General features: G+C 38.8%; 1 protein-coding gene across 1 annotated transcript; it reads left to right on the top strand.

Annotated features, from left to right (window-relative positions):
- The first annotated feature begins 9,118 nt into the window (after nt 1-9,118).
- Nucleotides 9,119-17,452, top strand: LOC130235804 (S-adenosylmethionine synthase). Its single transcript, XM_056466303.1, has 9 exons — nt 9,119-9,367; nt 12,725-12,802; nt 12,903-13,025; nt 13,980-14,092; nt 14,174-14,317; nt 14,612-14,830; nt 15,073-15,255; nt 15,339-15,472; nt 15,667-17,452. The coding sequence occupies exons 1-9, from the start codon at nt 9,277-9,279 to the stop codon at nt 15,767-15,769; spliced, it is 1,188 nt and encodes a 395-aa protein (XP_056322278.1). The 5' UTR covers nt 9,119-9,276; the 3' UTR covers nt 15,770-17,452.
- The last annotated feature ends 980 nt before the right edge of the window (nt 17,453-18,432 follow it).

Here is an 18,432-nt window from a genome sequence, read left to right as displayed (position 1 = left end):
GAAGGCTGAAAAACAGCGTAGATATGTTCGGCACCATGTCTAAGTCCACTAGATGCTTTCAGAAGTTCATCAACTTCTCCAGAATCTATACCTGGATGATGGAGGCTTTCAGGTGCATCGAGGTGAGTCAAGCCCAGTTTGGTGAACTGTTGTCCAGTGTCAGCAAGAGAATTTTTCCCCAGGACACCAACAACAGGAGCTATGTCATAATCACGCCCCCTACAAGAGAAATTTCCTAATTGGTTAACGTGGCGCAAATGTCCGCTGAAGTTCAGATTTTCCAACTCAAGCGATTCACTCAACTCGCGCCACTTCATTCGCACGAATCGCATCATTCATGCTGCCTTATTCACACGAAACACTCTGCAGGATGTCTATTCTCGTCTTTGCAGTAACTTAACATGTAAATCACTCGCACTTGATGCTTTATCCGTGTCTGGTGTAAACGCAGCATAATGGCGGACTCCACTGCCTGAGTGTATGTATGTAGATGTCCACAACTGTAAGATTTTTGTTTAGAGAGAAATGAATACTTTAATCTTGCCAAATGCATTAAATTAACCAGTAAAGACATTTATAAACATTAAATTGATCAGAAATTTATACAGTTTTAAAGAATTCTATTATAATACTAATTACATTAATTGCATAAATGCTATTATTATGTATCAAGAAATCTGGAAAAATGTACAATAAAAACATTAAGCAGCACAACAGTTTTCAACAATAATAAATGATAATAACAATAAATGTTTCTTGGGCAGCAAATCAGTTTATTAGAATGATTTTTGAAAGATTGTATGACCCTGATTACTAAATGTATTATAATGAAAATTCAGCTTCACCCATTGCATAAATACATTTTATTTGATTAATTTTAATGTATTTCAGTCAATTATCATTAATTATATTGTTTCAAATACTGTAAAGATATTTGTGAGGACAACCTTGGTGAGCATAAGAGTCTAGAAAATTATTAAAAATTATTATAAATATTATATTTTCACTGGAAAATATATTTTCTCAAAATGACAAGAGAAAAATACATATTTATCATTGGTAATTGATTGCAAATAATCTTAAGAAAGGTTAAATCAGGGTTTCCGCGGGATCTTAAACTCTTAAAATGTCTTAAATCCTAAAATCTAAATTTTAGGCCTTAAAGTCTTAAATGTATTGAAATATTGTGTTATTGGTCTTAAATCTGTTTTTAAATAGGACTTAATTTTCCTTTGTTCGTGTATTGCTTCCCAATCTGGCCAAACCCCATACAATCACCAACAATCCCTCTCAATAAAACTTTAAACTTTTAACTCTATTTATCACGATGGTTTAATTATTTTCCTTTCAGTAACATTTGTTTAAAAGTGCTCCATGTATTTACTACTGAGCACACCAACCTGTACAGATTGTTGTGCATACATTTAGTTTATTATAGTTTTTTAAATAAAATACTATAACTTTTAAAATATTTGTTCATTTATTATTTTAAAGAAAGTTTATGTTGGGCTATTTGAAAAAGTTCCTTAACCTTTAGCCCTTTAGAAGTCTAAAATTTAATTCATAATGGAAAATATCTTTAAAAGTCTTACATTTAACTTAGAGAAACCTGCAGAAACCCTGTAAATGCCGTCTAATTAATTCCTGATATGTTGGCCAGTGTCATACTGAACTTGTGTATGAATATACAGATGTCAGAGGTTTTGCACATAATAAATGTCACACTAACACTCATGATGCTTTACTGAAGTATCACTCCAGCCAACAATCTCTCCTGAAACGCAGCAAACCTCTGACAGCATCAGCTGATTGGAGGCAACCAATCAGATCAGCTCTGTTCATTTATTGCAGTTTGTGGCATTATTTGACTTGTCTGAGCTGAGTGAAACCTGTGTGATCATGTTGATGTGCAAAAATATACACCTGAAGGACACGAGTTTAGTAAATGTAGGACAAATAAATATCACGACCTATTTCCCTTTAAATGTCAGGAGACGATAACATGTTACTGTCAAAGGTTGATAGTGTATAGATTGTTCTCCTTTGCAAATAAAAGATGTCCCACTTTTGCATATTCAATCTCTTTATTCTCTCGTGTCGTATCTAAAAATCACCTGTAAATGTATTTTTTGTCTTTAAAAAAAATATCTCTTTTGTTTTTCTCAAATGAATCAGCATATTGACGGAGATCAAATCAAATTATCTATTCAAATTGTATTTAATTTCTTTATTCATTTGAAAATCAAATGTTGCCATGTGTCATGCGAGCTTTCACAATGAACTGTAAAATAATGTGAACAAAAGGATGATGATGTTATCTCCAAAATTAAACAATAAAAATTGTTTTTATAGCCAATTATTGAATCCCTGCAAAGTTTGGAAATGCTCAGTCATGGGTAACCTTGAAAAGGCTTCTAATCGGGATCATTATCATGTTTGTAGGTTACAAGGAAGGTGAGTTGTAACAAAGATCATCTTTTGAGTTTGATTTTTCTCTGAACGCCCTCAATAATCCATTAGACTGCTGTGAGCACTTACTCAAGGCTGGAATGTTTCTGTCAGACCTGAGGGCGATTAGATGTATTATGAAAGCTGTGTGATCATTACAGAAGTTCAAAAGCCAAAACCGGAGAGCAGAAGTATTTGGTAATATATTTTGAATGTTTGACTCATTCATAACTGACAGCAAATGTTGTGCAATTCTTGTTTCGAAAGCATCTCCCTCAAGCAAAAACCGTCACCTGGCTGCAACGTGAGCATATACATAATTTACACTTTCAGTCGAGTGCAAGATTATGTCTCTTCTGTAAATAAATACACAATGGATTCAGACATCCTGTATTCATTTAATGAAAGAGAAAAAACTACTTTTTGTTATAATTAAAGGGTTCCTTGATTAGGATTTCTTCTTTTGTTTAAACTTCTGTTATTGTGTAACTTTGGCTGTTTATACATAAGCAGCATCCGCTAAGTTAAGATGCTCAATGCAAAAGCATGTATTTTATTGTACATAATTCACCTTTTTAAGGCCTACAACAAATGGCTGGTAGGGACTATAATGCGCTTCGTCCTGGGTTTATGACATTGCCAACCTTAACATTTACTTAAAATCCACCCCGGGCTTTTAGCATCTTTACTCTATTGCCATCGCCTATATTTTCAAATTTCAATCATTCAAATGACTGACTTTCCATTGGTGGAGCTAAATTTTGTTATTAACTATAATTGAAAAGCACTGCAGTGTTTGGGTGTTCTGTGATTGTCTGAGGTAATTAGTCTCCCAAAAAGTGGTATATTCCATACAAAGTCACATGACTTTCAACTGAGTGCGCCTGTGTATCCCCGCCATTCCTATGCCACCCAAACCCACTCCGAGCTGAGCTCGAAACGGGCAACTCACTGCATGGGAGTCGGTTGCTCTAACAAGGAGGCTAAAGACCATGGACTCTAGTGTCTGTCACTAGAGCACCTTATAGAGCACCTTTCGAGGAGTGAGGTTTACCTGCACAGCACTTCAGTAGCTGGCCTCTGCTACACCTGGAAGGTGCGAGCATGTCGCGCCGCTTGTGCGCGTCACTTTGACTATGTGTGCACCTCCACTGGAAATAACAAACTTGCGTGCGGAAAAAACACGATATGTAAACAAGCCCTGGCCGCCGTTATTTGCGATCTCCAGCAGTTGATCTTTTTCTCTTACACAGATGCTGGATTCACCTGATTTGTTGACAAAAGGATTGCGGATCCATTCTTTGGCAGTTCGTGGGTCCTTTACTGGGCCTTTTCCCCTTCGCAAAAAAACTTCCCAAAGACGTCTGTTTCTTACTCATTTTTCTAGCTTGTGGGTTAAATTTTGGCGCTCAAGTGACTGAGATGTAACCTAGAGAATACAGTCAAAATAAAAGATTTTTCAAAATAAAAGATTGTTCAGATCCAGATAATAAATAAAACGAAAATAATTTAGGATTTCTTGTGCGGCTCGGTACCCATTGATTCAAGGCCCAGGGGTTTGTGACCACTGCCCTAATGTATACCCTATATGCCTGTGTATGTTTTGTAATTATGAAGATTAATGTTCACATAAAAATGCACAAATATCTGACAAAATCTGTGGCTATCACAACAAAAATATAGTCAGAAAAGTATATGGTTAATATTGAGTCCACTGTCAATGGTCTAATGGTTAATTGTCTATACATTTTTGTAGCTTCTTATAGCAGCGAGAGTTAAGAGTGTGAAGTGTAACAACTTTTCTGATTAAATAAGCGCATCACTCAGGGCGTTTAAAGTGCACTTTTCTTTCTGAATATTTGGTGTGAACACTCTAATTGCACTATTTGTATTTTTAAAAACAAAAGTATGCTAGTTGGGACACACCTCAAGTGCAACTACAAACATCATCATGTTTTACATGTATTGGACTATGGCAAAGGTAGAGTGAGCAAAAGTTATAAATAGAATAAAACAAACAAATTGGGAAAACATCTTCCTCAGTTGACACACACAAATTCTCAAAACGGGCAAATACAGAAACATGCTGTAAATAGTGCAGATCACAACAGAATTGTTTCAGGGGACCTCAAATATTGCTGAATGTGTTATTTCCTATTAAGAATAAGTGGAACATCCTGATCAGGACAGGTTCATCACTTTTGGGAGTCTCCCGACACTTTTCCAATATAGTCTGTGCTATCTGTTTCTGTATTTGAATGTGTTGTGAGAATGTGTTGTCAACTGATCTCAGTTTGATCAGTTTGCTAGTAATTTTCTATTTGCATGAAGTTTTCTTAACTTGAAGTGCATTTGAGCTCTCTCGGCCACAATACAAAGCCCTCAAAAATAGGGGGATGCACTGAAAATAGATCAAATATGCACTCACTGGCCACTTTATTAGGTACACCCTACAAGTACCAGGTTTGACCTGCATTTGCCTTCAGAACTGCCTTAATCCTTCGTGGCATAGATTCAACAAAGTACTGGAAATATTTCTCATAGATTTTGGTCTATATTGACATGATAGCATCACGCAGTTGCGGCAGACTTGTCAACTACACATTCATGATGCGAATCTCCCGTTCCACCACATCCCAATGGTGCTCTATTGGATTGAGATCTAATGACTGTGGAGGCCATTTGAGTACAGTGAATTTATTGTCATGTTCAAGAAAGCAGTCTGAGATTATTTGCGCTCTGAGGACATGGTGCGTTATCCTGCTGGAAGCAGCAATCAGAAGATGGGTACACTGTGGTTATAAAGGGATGAACATGGTCAGCAACAATATTGGCGTTGACACAATGCTCAATTGGTAAATAGGCCCAAAATGTGCAGCCTGAACCGTTGATTCCATGCAGGATCGATCCATGCTTTCATGTTGTTGACGCCAAATTCTGATCCTACCATCCGAATGTCGCAGCAGAAATCGAGACTCAACAGACCAGGCAATGTTTTTTCAATCTCTATGGTCCAATTTGCAGACAGCAGTGGTCTTCTGCTTCTGTAGTCCATTCGCCTCAAGGTTCAACGTGTTGTGTGTCAAAGATGCTCTTCTGCATACCTCGTTGTAACGAGTGCTTATTTGAGTTACTGTTGCCTTTCTATCAGCTCGAACCAGTATGGCCTTTCTCCTCTGACCTCTGGCATCAACAAGACATTGCGCCCTCAGAACTTCCCCTCACTACATGCCTAAATTCACTTAGTTGCTGCCACATGATTGGCTGATTAAAATTTTGCATTAACAGGCAGCTGGACAGGTGTACCTAATAAAGTGGCCGGTGATTGTAGTTGTAAAACATACCAGTAGTTCATCTGCACCTTGGTGCTCACGCCCCAATTATGAAAAATGACGGTGGTTACAAAACAAGCATCTGCACAAGCTCTAATATTAAAAAACACAACAGTTAATAGCAAGTATATTTGTCAATATAGACTTAAAATAGGCCTATTTTATATTGTGGCATGCTTATGTGTCAAGACATGAACAAGCCAATCATAAAAAGTGCTTTCAGGACTTGTTTTGACATCTTGTTGAAACATGATGATAATTTACAATTTCACAAATTACAAGAGAGGCCAATATTAGCAAAGGAGCATTCATAGCTGATTTAAATCTCTAAGGTCATTTTGTTCACAAACACTTGCAAATGAATGCTAAGTAAACAAAGAAACACATTCACGCTTTGCAATCATAACAGACCCAATTTACAACACAATAGCAACAGAATATGGTGTTGTAAGCACAGCCGTCCTGGTGTCAAATACCAAAGATCAAATGTCCCTGTGTCCCAATTTCTTCACCTTTACATTGGTTCATTTGAAGAAAGTAAACACACAACCAGTAATTTGAGTATTTTTCTAGTTAATTAAAACTATTCAAAGAGAAGACGTGAACCTTCACTCAAGTGATTCAATATGACAGAACGTGCAAAATGAGGACAAATTGCAAAGATAATCATATTTTGCAAGTTGTCTCCCACTTTTGGACCCTATATGGATGGATGTACTCAACGACCTCGAGTTTTCACTGTAGAGCCCACGTCCCCTGAACCTCCCGGCACTCTCACAGCCTACAGATTAGAAAAGGATAAAAGAGGCCCCTTGCCTGAGTGAAGTGTGCGACAGTGTAATTGAGCATAAAAAAATGAAGCTTTGAGCAATGTGATAGATTACATCATGCTGAATATGCATAAAAAAGAAATCACGTACTGGTTGGGGAAAAAATATAACTTTGCTATGAGAGAATTGTAGTAAATTATATAAACATTTCAATATTAAACTAAACAAATGCTATTCTCCACAATAACAATTTTGATTTGCTCTTTTATTGGATTTAGAATCAAATAAATGCAGTCTGCTGAGGCATGTGACCTTCAGAAACATTACAAAACCTTATTTATTCATGTAATTACATAGCAACTTCATGATTCTCCTGGAGCACAATCAGAAGAGTGGAGAGACGGCTTAACAGCTCGGCCCACACGCTTCATTTACTTGCATTAAATAAGCTGCGATTCAGCAATTTAACGCTTAGCTTTGCCAAGTCCAAAGTTCCTCTCCCTAGACCGACAAACATTCCTGATGTAAGGTTACACATTGGCCAAGGACAAAGTGCCTTTTACATAAATTCTCACCTGCAGGACTGCATGACGTAATCTTACATCACATGCTAATGACTTTGGAAAAACAGGTAGAATTTCATTCAGATCAGAAATTAAAGAAGGAAATACAGTTTCAACTTTATGGAAACTGTAAGCAATATGTCTGTAATAAATATGACATTGTCTGCATTTGATATCGTGTTCACAGCTGTAGTTTATTTTTCTTGAATCTTTTGGTTTTGAACAAAAAAGGAACCAAAAAACATTTTTAATTAATTTAGTTATTTAGTTTAGGCTTCACATGGTCTTAAAAAAGTATATATAAAACATTTTAGATCTTCAAATGTCTTGAACTCACATATGTATTATGTATAGATCTTTACAAAAAGAAATAAACAGGTCTTTATTGTCCTGTGTCATGTGACTGCTCTACAGTATTGCTCAATTCAAATGTTTTTGTTGTTGTTGATGTGGTATTTTGTTTCTTCTCTTGTCCGATTTCAGATCATTTAGTTTTACGACTACAAATGAGACCAATATTGTTCATAGAGGTTTTACATTTCATTCACAATGGTTTTAAAAAAGCTTTAATTTGAATCAATGACCTAGAAATACAAAAGAGCAAACAAAGAAATATTTTTGTATTATGTCTATTTTGTAATTGCTGATTTCTGGGCTAAACATTCCTATTGTACTTTTGTTTAAAATGAAGATCTTTTAAAATGTGTAGATGGATAAAAACACCTCCAGGAATGGGGTTTATGCACAAAGAATTTTAATTTTCAGCCAGCCCGAAGGCTTCCAGTGAACTGTTTTTCCATTACAAAAACGCCACATTTAAGATCTGATTTCTTTAAAAATCAGTGATCTTCACTGCCTGATAGATATATGACATAAAGTGGGTATCAGACCAGACAAGAAGCACTGCATTAAATTCTATTTCCCCCTGCCATGTCTTTAAAATATGACAGTGCTAGCAGTTACACGGTCTATCATCTTGTTTTATGCTTGAAAAACTAAATGAATGCTTAAGTTTATTTAACTGAATGTATTGTAATTACATTACGATGTTGATGCTGAAAAACACTAGCTGTGCGTAGAGTCCATTCCTCCATCACAAACACAAAGATCTGTTGCAAAAAGACTTTTACGACTCTTGAACTAACATAGGCAACGCAGCTCTTATAATAATTATAATCATAAAAACACAGAATTGTTGCATATTTGTATTTAATTGTCACATCATGTGACATCATGTTGTGTATTTGGTTAAATCTGAAGTCTCTGTTCTACAATGTGTTCATATTTCAGTCAAACCATACCAGAGATGTTTGGAAACTAACCAAGACAGATCTTTTTCTACATTCTTTTTTATTTCTTTAGGCTTATTAATAAAGAACAGAGCAACTGTACATAATCTGTTTTAACTGAACCAAATCTGCCAAGTGTGACAACCCAGCAAACATTTTTTTTGTGTTTAATAGACGTCTAATAGACAGCTAAATGTAGACATCTTGACTAAAAAAAGGCTAAACTTAGGCTGTCAGTGAAAATCTAATAGACATCTAAGAATAGTCCAAAACTAGACTAGTCGTCAAATGGCCAGATTAGACAGACTTTATGTGTTGTCATTCATTTCTGTTTATTTGATGACTAGTCTAGTTTTGGTCTTTTGTTAGACGTCTTTTTTTTCACTGACAGCCCAAATTTAGCATTGTTTTAGTCAAGACGACCATGTTTTGACGACTACTAGACACCTTTTTTTTAAATGCTTGCTGGAAAGTATCCCCGGTATTTCTTTCTATATGTGCGGTTTTAATTTCGTTTTTTTAATTTTGTCATTTTCTCAGGAATTCCTCTCTTAAGTGTGTAAATATAAAACGCTGTAAATACAAAGCAGGGCCTTCTTTGTCTCCTTGCTGTTGCAGGCCCTGAACGTCGTTTCTGATTGGCTTACTGGAAGACGGACGGGGGCGCGCCCGAGTGACGCTTGAGTTTGGAGTGAAGTAGGAGGGATAAAACCTTGAAGACCGGCTGGCGTGAGCATTTGAGGTCAAGTCTACACAGCGCGTCCGCGGCAGAGAAACACCAGAAACATCTATTCAAGACCGACGATAGAAAAGCAGAAACTGACACGCTAGAACCGGCGAAACAAATTTAGAAGAGCGTAACAATACAATCAATATGAACGGACAACTGAACGGCTTTCACAACTCCCTGATTGATGAAGACTGCTTTTTGTTCACGTCGGAATCTGTCGGCGAAGGACACCCTGGTATGTATCGTAACACTCGTATATTTAAAGGGGGTTTTGATTTTACGGTGTCGCGCGGGAGGTAAACACGATCGAGCACGGGATCCATCGGCTAACACGTGCCAATAACTGCTGATCAATATTTTTGGTTTAAATGGCGCAGTCGTTTTGTTATACTTACAGTTTATTAAATCCGCGTTATTATTAGATGTACCTAAAATGCACTTTTTTTTACATATATGGTTTCTTAATCTGTGTGTGTAATCCCTGGCCATGCGCGGCGGCGTCACCGTGTTTGAGGCCCAAAGCTAATTTTGTAATTATAGATCGTGAAGGCTTTCAATGGGCTATTTACAATTTTATTGTCGTTTTTATGTAACAAAATGAGTAAAATAAGTATTATACGCGCTATAGTAGCGCCTTGTGACCATTTCCGTTTAAAGGCTGTGCGCGCGCGTGGTGGCCATGTTGTCCGCGGGCTCGCGGAACATGTGTTCATGTGCAATGCGGACCCGCGCAACAACGTTACGTGTTTGTGTTGTTGTAATGCCGGTTTACCTGGTTAGTTGCATGTGTCTGGCGTTAATGTGAGCTTTTTATCCCTTATGAACATAATTATCCAGTTTCTTTGTTAGTAATTGTAATTGTAAAAATTCGTATGGCCTATAAGACTAAGCTGTGTTGTGGACGACCGTGTCACCGCGAGGCCGTTAAATATGTGTCGTCGATGTGTTTGTGGTGCGTCCTATGAGACAATGAGTATTTTGTCGTCCCTGTGCTCTGACACCCCAGTTCATGGTGTAAACTTTCTTTCTCGCTCAACTGCCCGTGAGTATTGCGTCAGCGCACCTTTTAGGCCCGAGAGAGACGCATGAAGTCCGAGAGCGGGTTTAACCATGGGCAGCTGTCCAGAAGACAGGGGCGTTCACGCTGCACGTGCTTTAGTGCGGTCTGTGTGTATTTTGTTGATATACGGTTGTATTGGACCACTGCGACGCCCCCTGCGCCATTAGCGCTGCGTTCATCCTGTACGTTAAAGGAGTACGCCGTATTCATAAAACCAGTGCGAGAGCAAACCCACTGCGTCCGCTTCTGGTCTCAAGTATGCAGTTCATACTATCATATATAACGGCATACGTTTAGACATAGAAAGAATTGAAAAGATACAAAAAGGTGAAAGACTGCTGAAAATGTAAGGGCTGCAGATAACAAAGTGGGGACAAATTGTTCTAGTTTAACAATACCCGAGTCTTATAGTAATTGACCAAGGGCTTTACAGGCATGGCGTAATGGGGTAGGATGGTGATTATGCTACACCCGTCTTTGTTTGATTCTGTGTACTCTTGAGCATGTGATTTCAGAATAAGCCCATGTCAAGCAGTTTTGTCTCTGTTCTGTTCATGCAAACCAACCATAATAGAGGGCCTGACCCCTCTTTCTGTATTTAAAGAGTTCAGCCACAAAAACTAACCACTCAATCATCACAATGTTACATTCTTTGATTTTTTTAATTTATTTTTTTAATGCAAATGAAATTAAAAATGCAGGGACTAGATGTACTCTACAGCCTCAATGGAGAAGGAGTCCTATGATGCATTGCAAATGACAATAAAAATGGAGTAAATTTGTTTATCCCATTTACTCAACTTATTTACTTGGCTTGTTTATTTACTTGTGGAACTCGAATATTGGACATTTTCAGTGAGTCAAATTTCAACAAAGCATCTTCAAAGTCAGATTTGGGGTTTAGAAATAAAAAGCACATGTAGAATTTGTGGCAGCAAGTACTTAATCCAATACTGTATAAATGCACAATGACTGAAATGGAAATTCCTTAAACTCTTTCAGCTAGTCTTTCCGTGAGTTGCAGCAAATAAAAGGGGAGGGGCTTTCTTGAGAGCATTTTATTGGACCAATCTGTTAGTGCAGGATGAGTCATCAATATTTTATGTTTGCTGTACACAAGTGTATTGATGGCCTCAAAGCAAACATACAAAAATCTAATTGTTTATTAATTAAAAAAGCCTGGCAAGAGTTCGTCACCTACTGTCAGTCTCAGAGGAGAGCAAGTTGACTTGAATGTTTATTTTAGGGTCACCAAATGTTTGGTTACTGCCAGGGTAAGTATGCACTTTGTACAGTGAGGTCACCTACTAGTAAAGGGTTGTGCAGTATCTACTATAGTGTTTGTGTACTATCGTAAGGTTTGTTTATGGACTGGTGATGTTTGTCACGATTCTATCATTCATGGACTCACACCTGTACACGTGGGGTGAACTTTCCCCTCTCACTCCACTGCCCTGATACTGCGCCACTGCTTTCTAATGAGCTCAGCGCAGGTCTAAGTTCAGTGTGGAGTGGGGGAGGGTTTGCAGACCCGCTGCAGCTGATTAACTTAGCTTACCTCTGCCCTAAATATAGATGCTTATTTCAGGGGCTGTAGTGGAGTGCCAGTATGGGCATTCCTGCCTCCATTTGAGAAGCCGCACTGCAGCGCTAATGTGCTTTACCTGTTGTATGGAAATCGTTGCAACTGCAACAATAGCAACTTCCTTGTCTGTTGTTAAATGATCATTGTTAAATGATCTTCTGTATCACATGAGGCTTGTAAGCCAATCATGTAATAGAGCTGATGTCAATAAAGTGCTTTTCAGAGTTTTGCGAAAGCCAATTACATTTGCCAGAGGCGTAAACTGGGCAGAGACACAGTAGTGTGGACGTGATGTTAAGTTTTTTTTTTTTGATATATCACAAGATTATTTTATACCCAAAGCCATATTGTTAGGGAAAAAATTTATATCTACCTACCTACCTACCTACTGTTCATTCTGTGCTCCAAAAAATGTATTTGTTCATATCTGTTTATCATAGAGCGTTTGTTAAAGTAGTAATTTATTGCTAAGAGTCTTTTTATTGATCATAATGAGGCCCTAAAATATTAATGGTCATTTTTGAGTGATTTTTTTTTTTTTGTTTGTTTGTTTTGCAAGCCACTGTTTTGCTCATATGTCAGTAAGACTTATTTAATCTTTTAAAATGACAATTTTCTATTATTACGGAGTCTTTAGTAGGTTTTTATGTAGTATCAAATTTTGTCATTTTTGTTCTTGCTGTCACTTTAAAATTCCAAGTCTGCTTAAGCACAACTGAGGTGTGCAAATTAAAGGTAATTACATCTATTATGCACAGTCTTATCCAAAGCGACTTATTAATGAGGATAAAAGCACTTCAAATCACCAGAGAGCAGCAATATATTGATGCCATGAGAAGCCCAAGTTATTTATTTGTTAAATCTCTGGAGGCAGTTAGCTGTTAGTTTCAATTAATCTGGATTTTACGAACTAATTAAAACATCCGCACCCTCTTTCCTCTTTCCAGATAAGATTTGTGACCAGATCAGTGACGCTGTGTTGGACGCCCACCTCAAACAGGATCCTGATGCCAAAGTAGCATGTGGTGAGTGTCAAATTATGCTTTTATGCACTTTTTTTTTTTCTCCATGTTGCAACTAGAGTCTTCACTGTATGTCCTAACCCCTATCAATCAATCCTGACAGAGACTGTCGCCAAGACTGGAATGATCTTGCTGGCCGGAGAGATCACCTCTCATGCTGTAGTGGACTATCAGAAGGTAGTCAGGGACACAATCAAGCACATCGGCTATGATGACTCTTCCAAAGGTAAAGCACCAAGAAACATCAGGGGTGCTTTTAAGCTATGGTTACTTGACATTGATAGCCAAGAATGGAAATTTTTCCTTTGCATATTTAAAGTTTCACATTTACATGACATTTTGTGAAAAACTGCCAAAAACATTTTACCTATGCCAGGCCATAATTTGATGGTCATCTTGTTGGTGAACGGTACTTGTAGGGAAGTGATGACAGTCAGTCAGTAGTTTGTGTAATTTGCTGTATAAGATGTCTTCATGGTTTGTTGTAATGTGATGTAAATATACACTATGCTGATGAACCGTTAGAGCAGTGTTTCCCAACCCTGTTCCTGGAGGCACACCAGTGATGCATATTTTCAAACTCGTCCTATCTGAAACACCTGAATCAACTCATAACATAGAAGAGATGCAAAACCTGAAATTAATGGGTCAGATAAGAAAGGCGTCCAAAAAATGTTCCGTTGGTGTGCCTTCAGCAACAAGGTTGGGAAACACTGCGTTAAGAAATAGAGCAACAACACTACCTCTACTATGTACGTGCTGTGCTTGTCTTTTCGCACACTCCCCTAAGCAATGTACAATGAATGCGAATGATGTCTTTATTTTGGGTGTTTACTCGGACATGTCAATTGTAGGTTTTTCAGGAACATAATGTAAAAAAACAGGCAAAATCCTTAAGCTTTGTCGTGTAAATGGCCTTATTTTATTCCTACTTTTACAATGTGTCTTAAGCTTTATAGATGAAAAAGTGCATTAATAGAAAAATCACTGCTTCAGTTCAATACAAATTGTCATTGTTGAAGGATATGATTGACGGTATGGGAGATCTAATGACCCCAACTAACCAAGTTCGAAGTTGTTGGATGACTCAGTTTCTCATAATGCCTACTGGTTAACTATTTCCATCTGTCAGTAGGATTTAAAGTACAATAGTTTAATCACAGTGTTATTGTGCTTCAAGGGTTTGACTACAAGACCTGCAATGTGCTTGTGGCTCTTGAGCAGCAGTCACCTGATATTGCTCAAGGGGTTCACCTTGACCGCAATGAGGAGGATGTTGGAGCTGGAGACCAGGCAAGAGCTGTTTATTCATACTCAAAGATGACTGTCTAAAAGAAGAATGCTGGTATTTACTGGACTGCTTTACTTTTGTAGGGTTTGATGTTTGGTTACGCCACTGATGAGACTGAGGAGTGCATGCCTCTCACTATTGTCCTGGCTCACAAGCTGAACGCTAAAATGGCTGAGCTGCGCCGCAACGGCACCCTGCCTTGGCTGCGACCCGACTCCAAGACCCAGGTGACATGAGACTGAGAGAATAATATTAAAGTAACTTAGACTTGTGATAGCATTTATATATTAAAACTCTGATTTGAAGTACTTTTTTTGATCGTCAATGTGAATAAAAGTGTCTGCTTAGTGAAATGTAAATACTGAAGTAAGCGTTTGGAAAATATCCGGGTCAACAATATATTTTAATAACATTTTAAGTCATTTACAGTTCACAACAATTAACTTCCAGAAATCAAGAGCATCACTGATGTGATTCTTGAAAAGCAAATCAACATTTCTGAATGCCGTTTTCTTCTCCAGGTGACTGTCCAGTACAGGCAGGACCGCGGTGCCATGCTTCCCGTCCGTGTGCACACCATTGTAGTGTCTGTTCAGCACGATGATGTAGTCTGTCTGGATGAGATGCGTGATGCTCTGAAGGAGAAGGTGGTGAAGGCTGTGGTGCCGAATGTCTACCTGGATGATGACACCATTTATCACCTGCAGCCCAGCGGACGCTTTGTCATCGGAGGCCCACAGGTTTAAACCACTACTATTTACAGTGCATTACAATACAGTGCAGAAAAACATTAAAAAAATTATATGTACAAGTATTTTGTGTTTTTCACCTCCATGTTTTATCAGTGTTTATTACAGTTAGATTATTATTATCTTCTGTAATTTTAGTGCTTTAAAATGGCAACCAACTGACTTATTTTTTTTTTAGTTGAAGCCTTTTTGGTGAAGCAGTATGATACTTAAAGCTTGATGCTCTTTTACAGGGAGATGCTGGTTTGACTGGCCGTAAGATCATTGTGGACACTTATGGAGGCTGGGGTGCTCATGGAGGTGGTGCATTCTCTGGAAAAGACTATACTAAAGTTGACCGTTCGGCTGCCTATGCGGCCCGTTGGGTGGCCAAGTCTCTGGTGAAGGCTGGTCTGTGCAAACGTGTCCTGGTCCAGGTGAATATTTAGCAATTCTTTGTAGAATGGATTTGTTTAACATTAGTTTTGAGACCATTTAAGCAATTGTCCGCTTTGCTCAGGTGTCTTATGCCATTGGAGTGGCCCACCCCTTGTCTGTCTCCATCTTCCACTATGGGACCTCCCAGAGGAGCGAGAAGGAGCTGCTGGAGATCGTGAAGAAGAACTTTGACCTCCGTCCGGGCGTTATCGTCAGGTAAAATGTGCTGCTCAGGTGGCCCAACCTCTGCCTCTTGGTTTGACGGTTTTCCCCTGATTTGTGGGATTTGCTCCTGAGTTGTTTCCAGAGTTAGTCTCTGCAGTTAATGTTAGTGAGGCTCGTTGAGTTTGACTGAACGTCCTCCCTTTCTGCTTGGCAATTGTCTCACTCTGTCTCCTGTACAATTCCAGAGAGCTGGACCTGAAGAAGCCCATCTACCAGCGCACCGCCGCCTATGGCCACTTTGGCCGCGAGTCCTTCCCCTGGGAAGTACCCAAAAAGCTTAAATACTAAATCTGTAACCCCCCCTCCTTTCCTTGGGCAGTAGGTGTACATTACAGAGAAACCTACTCAACCCACTGGAGGGGGAGAAGTACCAAAACCCCTCTCTCCTAACCTCACATCACCCCATTCCCAAAGGTAATTCCCCCTCAACGGCGCTGTCCCAATGCCACTCTACCTTCAGTCCTGTTCTTTGCTGTATTGTTTTTGAGTGATCTGTGGATGGTGGCTGTTTGGTTTTTGTTCAGTTTGACTTTATGCACCCTCTTGTCCACCCATCTCTCTTCGGCCCTTCTTTTCTTACCTACTTGCTTGAATGATCAAGTGACGGCACAAATGGGGGTCAAAGGTTGTTCTGTAATGCTATGCATTACTGGCTGAAGCACTAACCCCACAACTTTTTGTTTTACCAACGAAGTAAACCAATGCTAACCATTTTCCAGGTCCACCACATTACCTGTACCATCCAGATTGGGATCAAATCCTCCTGTGAAATGTAGGAGAATGTGAAAAAGGAAAACAAAGGTTGGATTCAACACAAAAGCGTACAAGTTACTTTAATGCAGGGATTGGATTGAGAAATTTTATGAGACTTTTTTTTACATGATCATACGTGTACTGTCATGACGGTTTGCTCCTGGTTGCTGCAGGCCATGTTGTTATTTCTGACGTGTTACAGAGAAGTCAGAAGCTGCTACCAACTTCTGTGGTTCTGCGGGACCGGTGACGCAAACCTTATTCCCCGAAACCCCTTTCCCCCTTGTCTCAATGGTGATTCCAGATGAAACCTTCTGGTAGCTGTTATGTGATGTTCTACTAGACCACGGCAGAGGCAAAGCACTCCCTCTCTGTGTTCGGTGACAGCGGGCGTAGATACAGAGAAGCCCTGCTCTCTCACCGGGGCAGAGAGGACGCCTCTGCCTATTGAATCGCTCCATACTTGAAAACTCAACCTAATATTTGCTGGGTGATCCTCTTGAGCCTTGGCGTCGGTACAGAAAAGCCTGGGATCTCAAGGTGCGACTGCCTTTATTACTTTTTGTACATGAAAGGAATCGTTTTTAAAGACAATGAATACTTTGTTTTTTTTCCTTTGCTTGAACACCGTCGTCATGGTGTATGTCCCACGTGCCGGCCCTGTGGTCTTCCCTCGGTGTCCTACAGAAAGCTTTGGGCTCTTGCCACAGGCTGGCGCTGGTAACTGTGACCATTGTTACTTTTTTACGAGAGCGAAGGCAGGTAGATGAGACTGTCCATATGCACTCGCGCACACGTTTTACGTTCAGGACTCCCGGTGCTCCCGCAGACAGAAGCGAGTCTAGCCGGTGTTGTACAGAGAAACTGGCTTTGTTTACATGCTCTCTCTGCTGGGCACGCTCGGGTTGCAGTCTTTTATATATAGCTCATCTTTTGTTTTTATTTCCAACAATATATTTTTGTTTTAATTCCAGAGATTGGTGCATCAGACTGGTTACTGAAAGAGTAGAAGTGCCTTTTTATTGTTTCTTTTCCTTTGTCACTCCTTCTCTTCCTCTTCCCTCCCCACTTTGTTCACCTGCTCTTCTTTCCTCCTGAGTTTCCTCTCGTGAATCCACGTGTGAATCCACAGCTAATTCCTGAATTCCCTTCCTTTCAATGCTCCATGATGGTTCTGTCCCTTATATAAGTGAACTGAATAAAAATTCTGACCCTTAACACTGTTGTTTTATGGTATTTCACATTTTGGTGCAATAATATAGTCAATTATTGATTTAACTTTTTTTAATTATTAATTACAATGCTATATTAAAATAATATGCTTGAATGTAGTTTATGATTGATAACTGAATTGTTTAGCATTATTGTAGTCTTCAGTGTCCTCCTGAAATCAGTCTGCTGATTTACTGCTGTAGAAACATTTGACATCATTGAAAGTGTTAGATGATATTCTCTTGAGATCCACAAGATCAATGGGGAAAGTTCATAAGAACATTTGAAATGGTTGTAAATGTCTCTTATGCCACATTTCATCACTAACTCAATCTCATGGAAGAAATGTCAGCTCACATCACGCAGGGTCTTCGGTAAGGTAGTCTTGAAAAGCTCAGGTCACAAGGTTTAAAAACGAAATGTCACTGGATCCTTTTAGGGGCTGCACATTTATTTCAACCAGTTATTTCTCATTACAAAATTTTATATTTTTCTCCCTTTAAAATGTTGGATAATTTATTTTTTTTGTTCTCAAGGGATCATAGAATGTAGGTAACATTAGTCCACCTCAGGAGGTCAGGCCAAACTCTATGAATATAAATATAATGTTATACAAAATAGGGCTGTGCGACTTTTGGAAAGTATCTAATTGTGATATATTTTTATTTATTTTTTTTTTTTTATTATTATTAATATTATTATTTACTATTTGCTCAAACTAATTTTAATTTAATTCAAGCTTCCTCTCAATCTGTAAGCCAAGGCAACAGTTCAGCGACATCTCGGGTGTTTTCACACTAGCACTTTTGGTCCACACCTGGGTTAGTTTGACGTCAGCGTATGGTGCGTTTAGCTAGTCTGAACTCTAACTCTAATGCGCACCCGTGAACTGTTCCTGAGTCCGCCTGAAGGAGGTGGTCTGGGGTATGAATCATGTAAACTGGTCTGGTTCACTGGTATGAATGCGGTTGTACCAAATAACGGAA

The sequence above is a fragment of the Danio aesculapii genome, chromosome 10, assembly GCF_903798145.1.
Source record: "Danio aesculapii chromosome 10, fDanAes4.1, whole genome shotgun sequence".
Classification (NCBI taxonomy): domain Eukaryota; kingdom Metazoa; phylum Chordata; class Actinopteri; order Cypriniformes; family Danionidae; genus Danio; species Danio aesculapii.
Note: the sequence above shows the minus strand (reverse complement) of the source record. Positions and strands in the feature narration are given on the sequence as shown.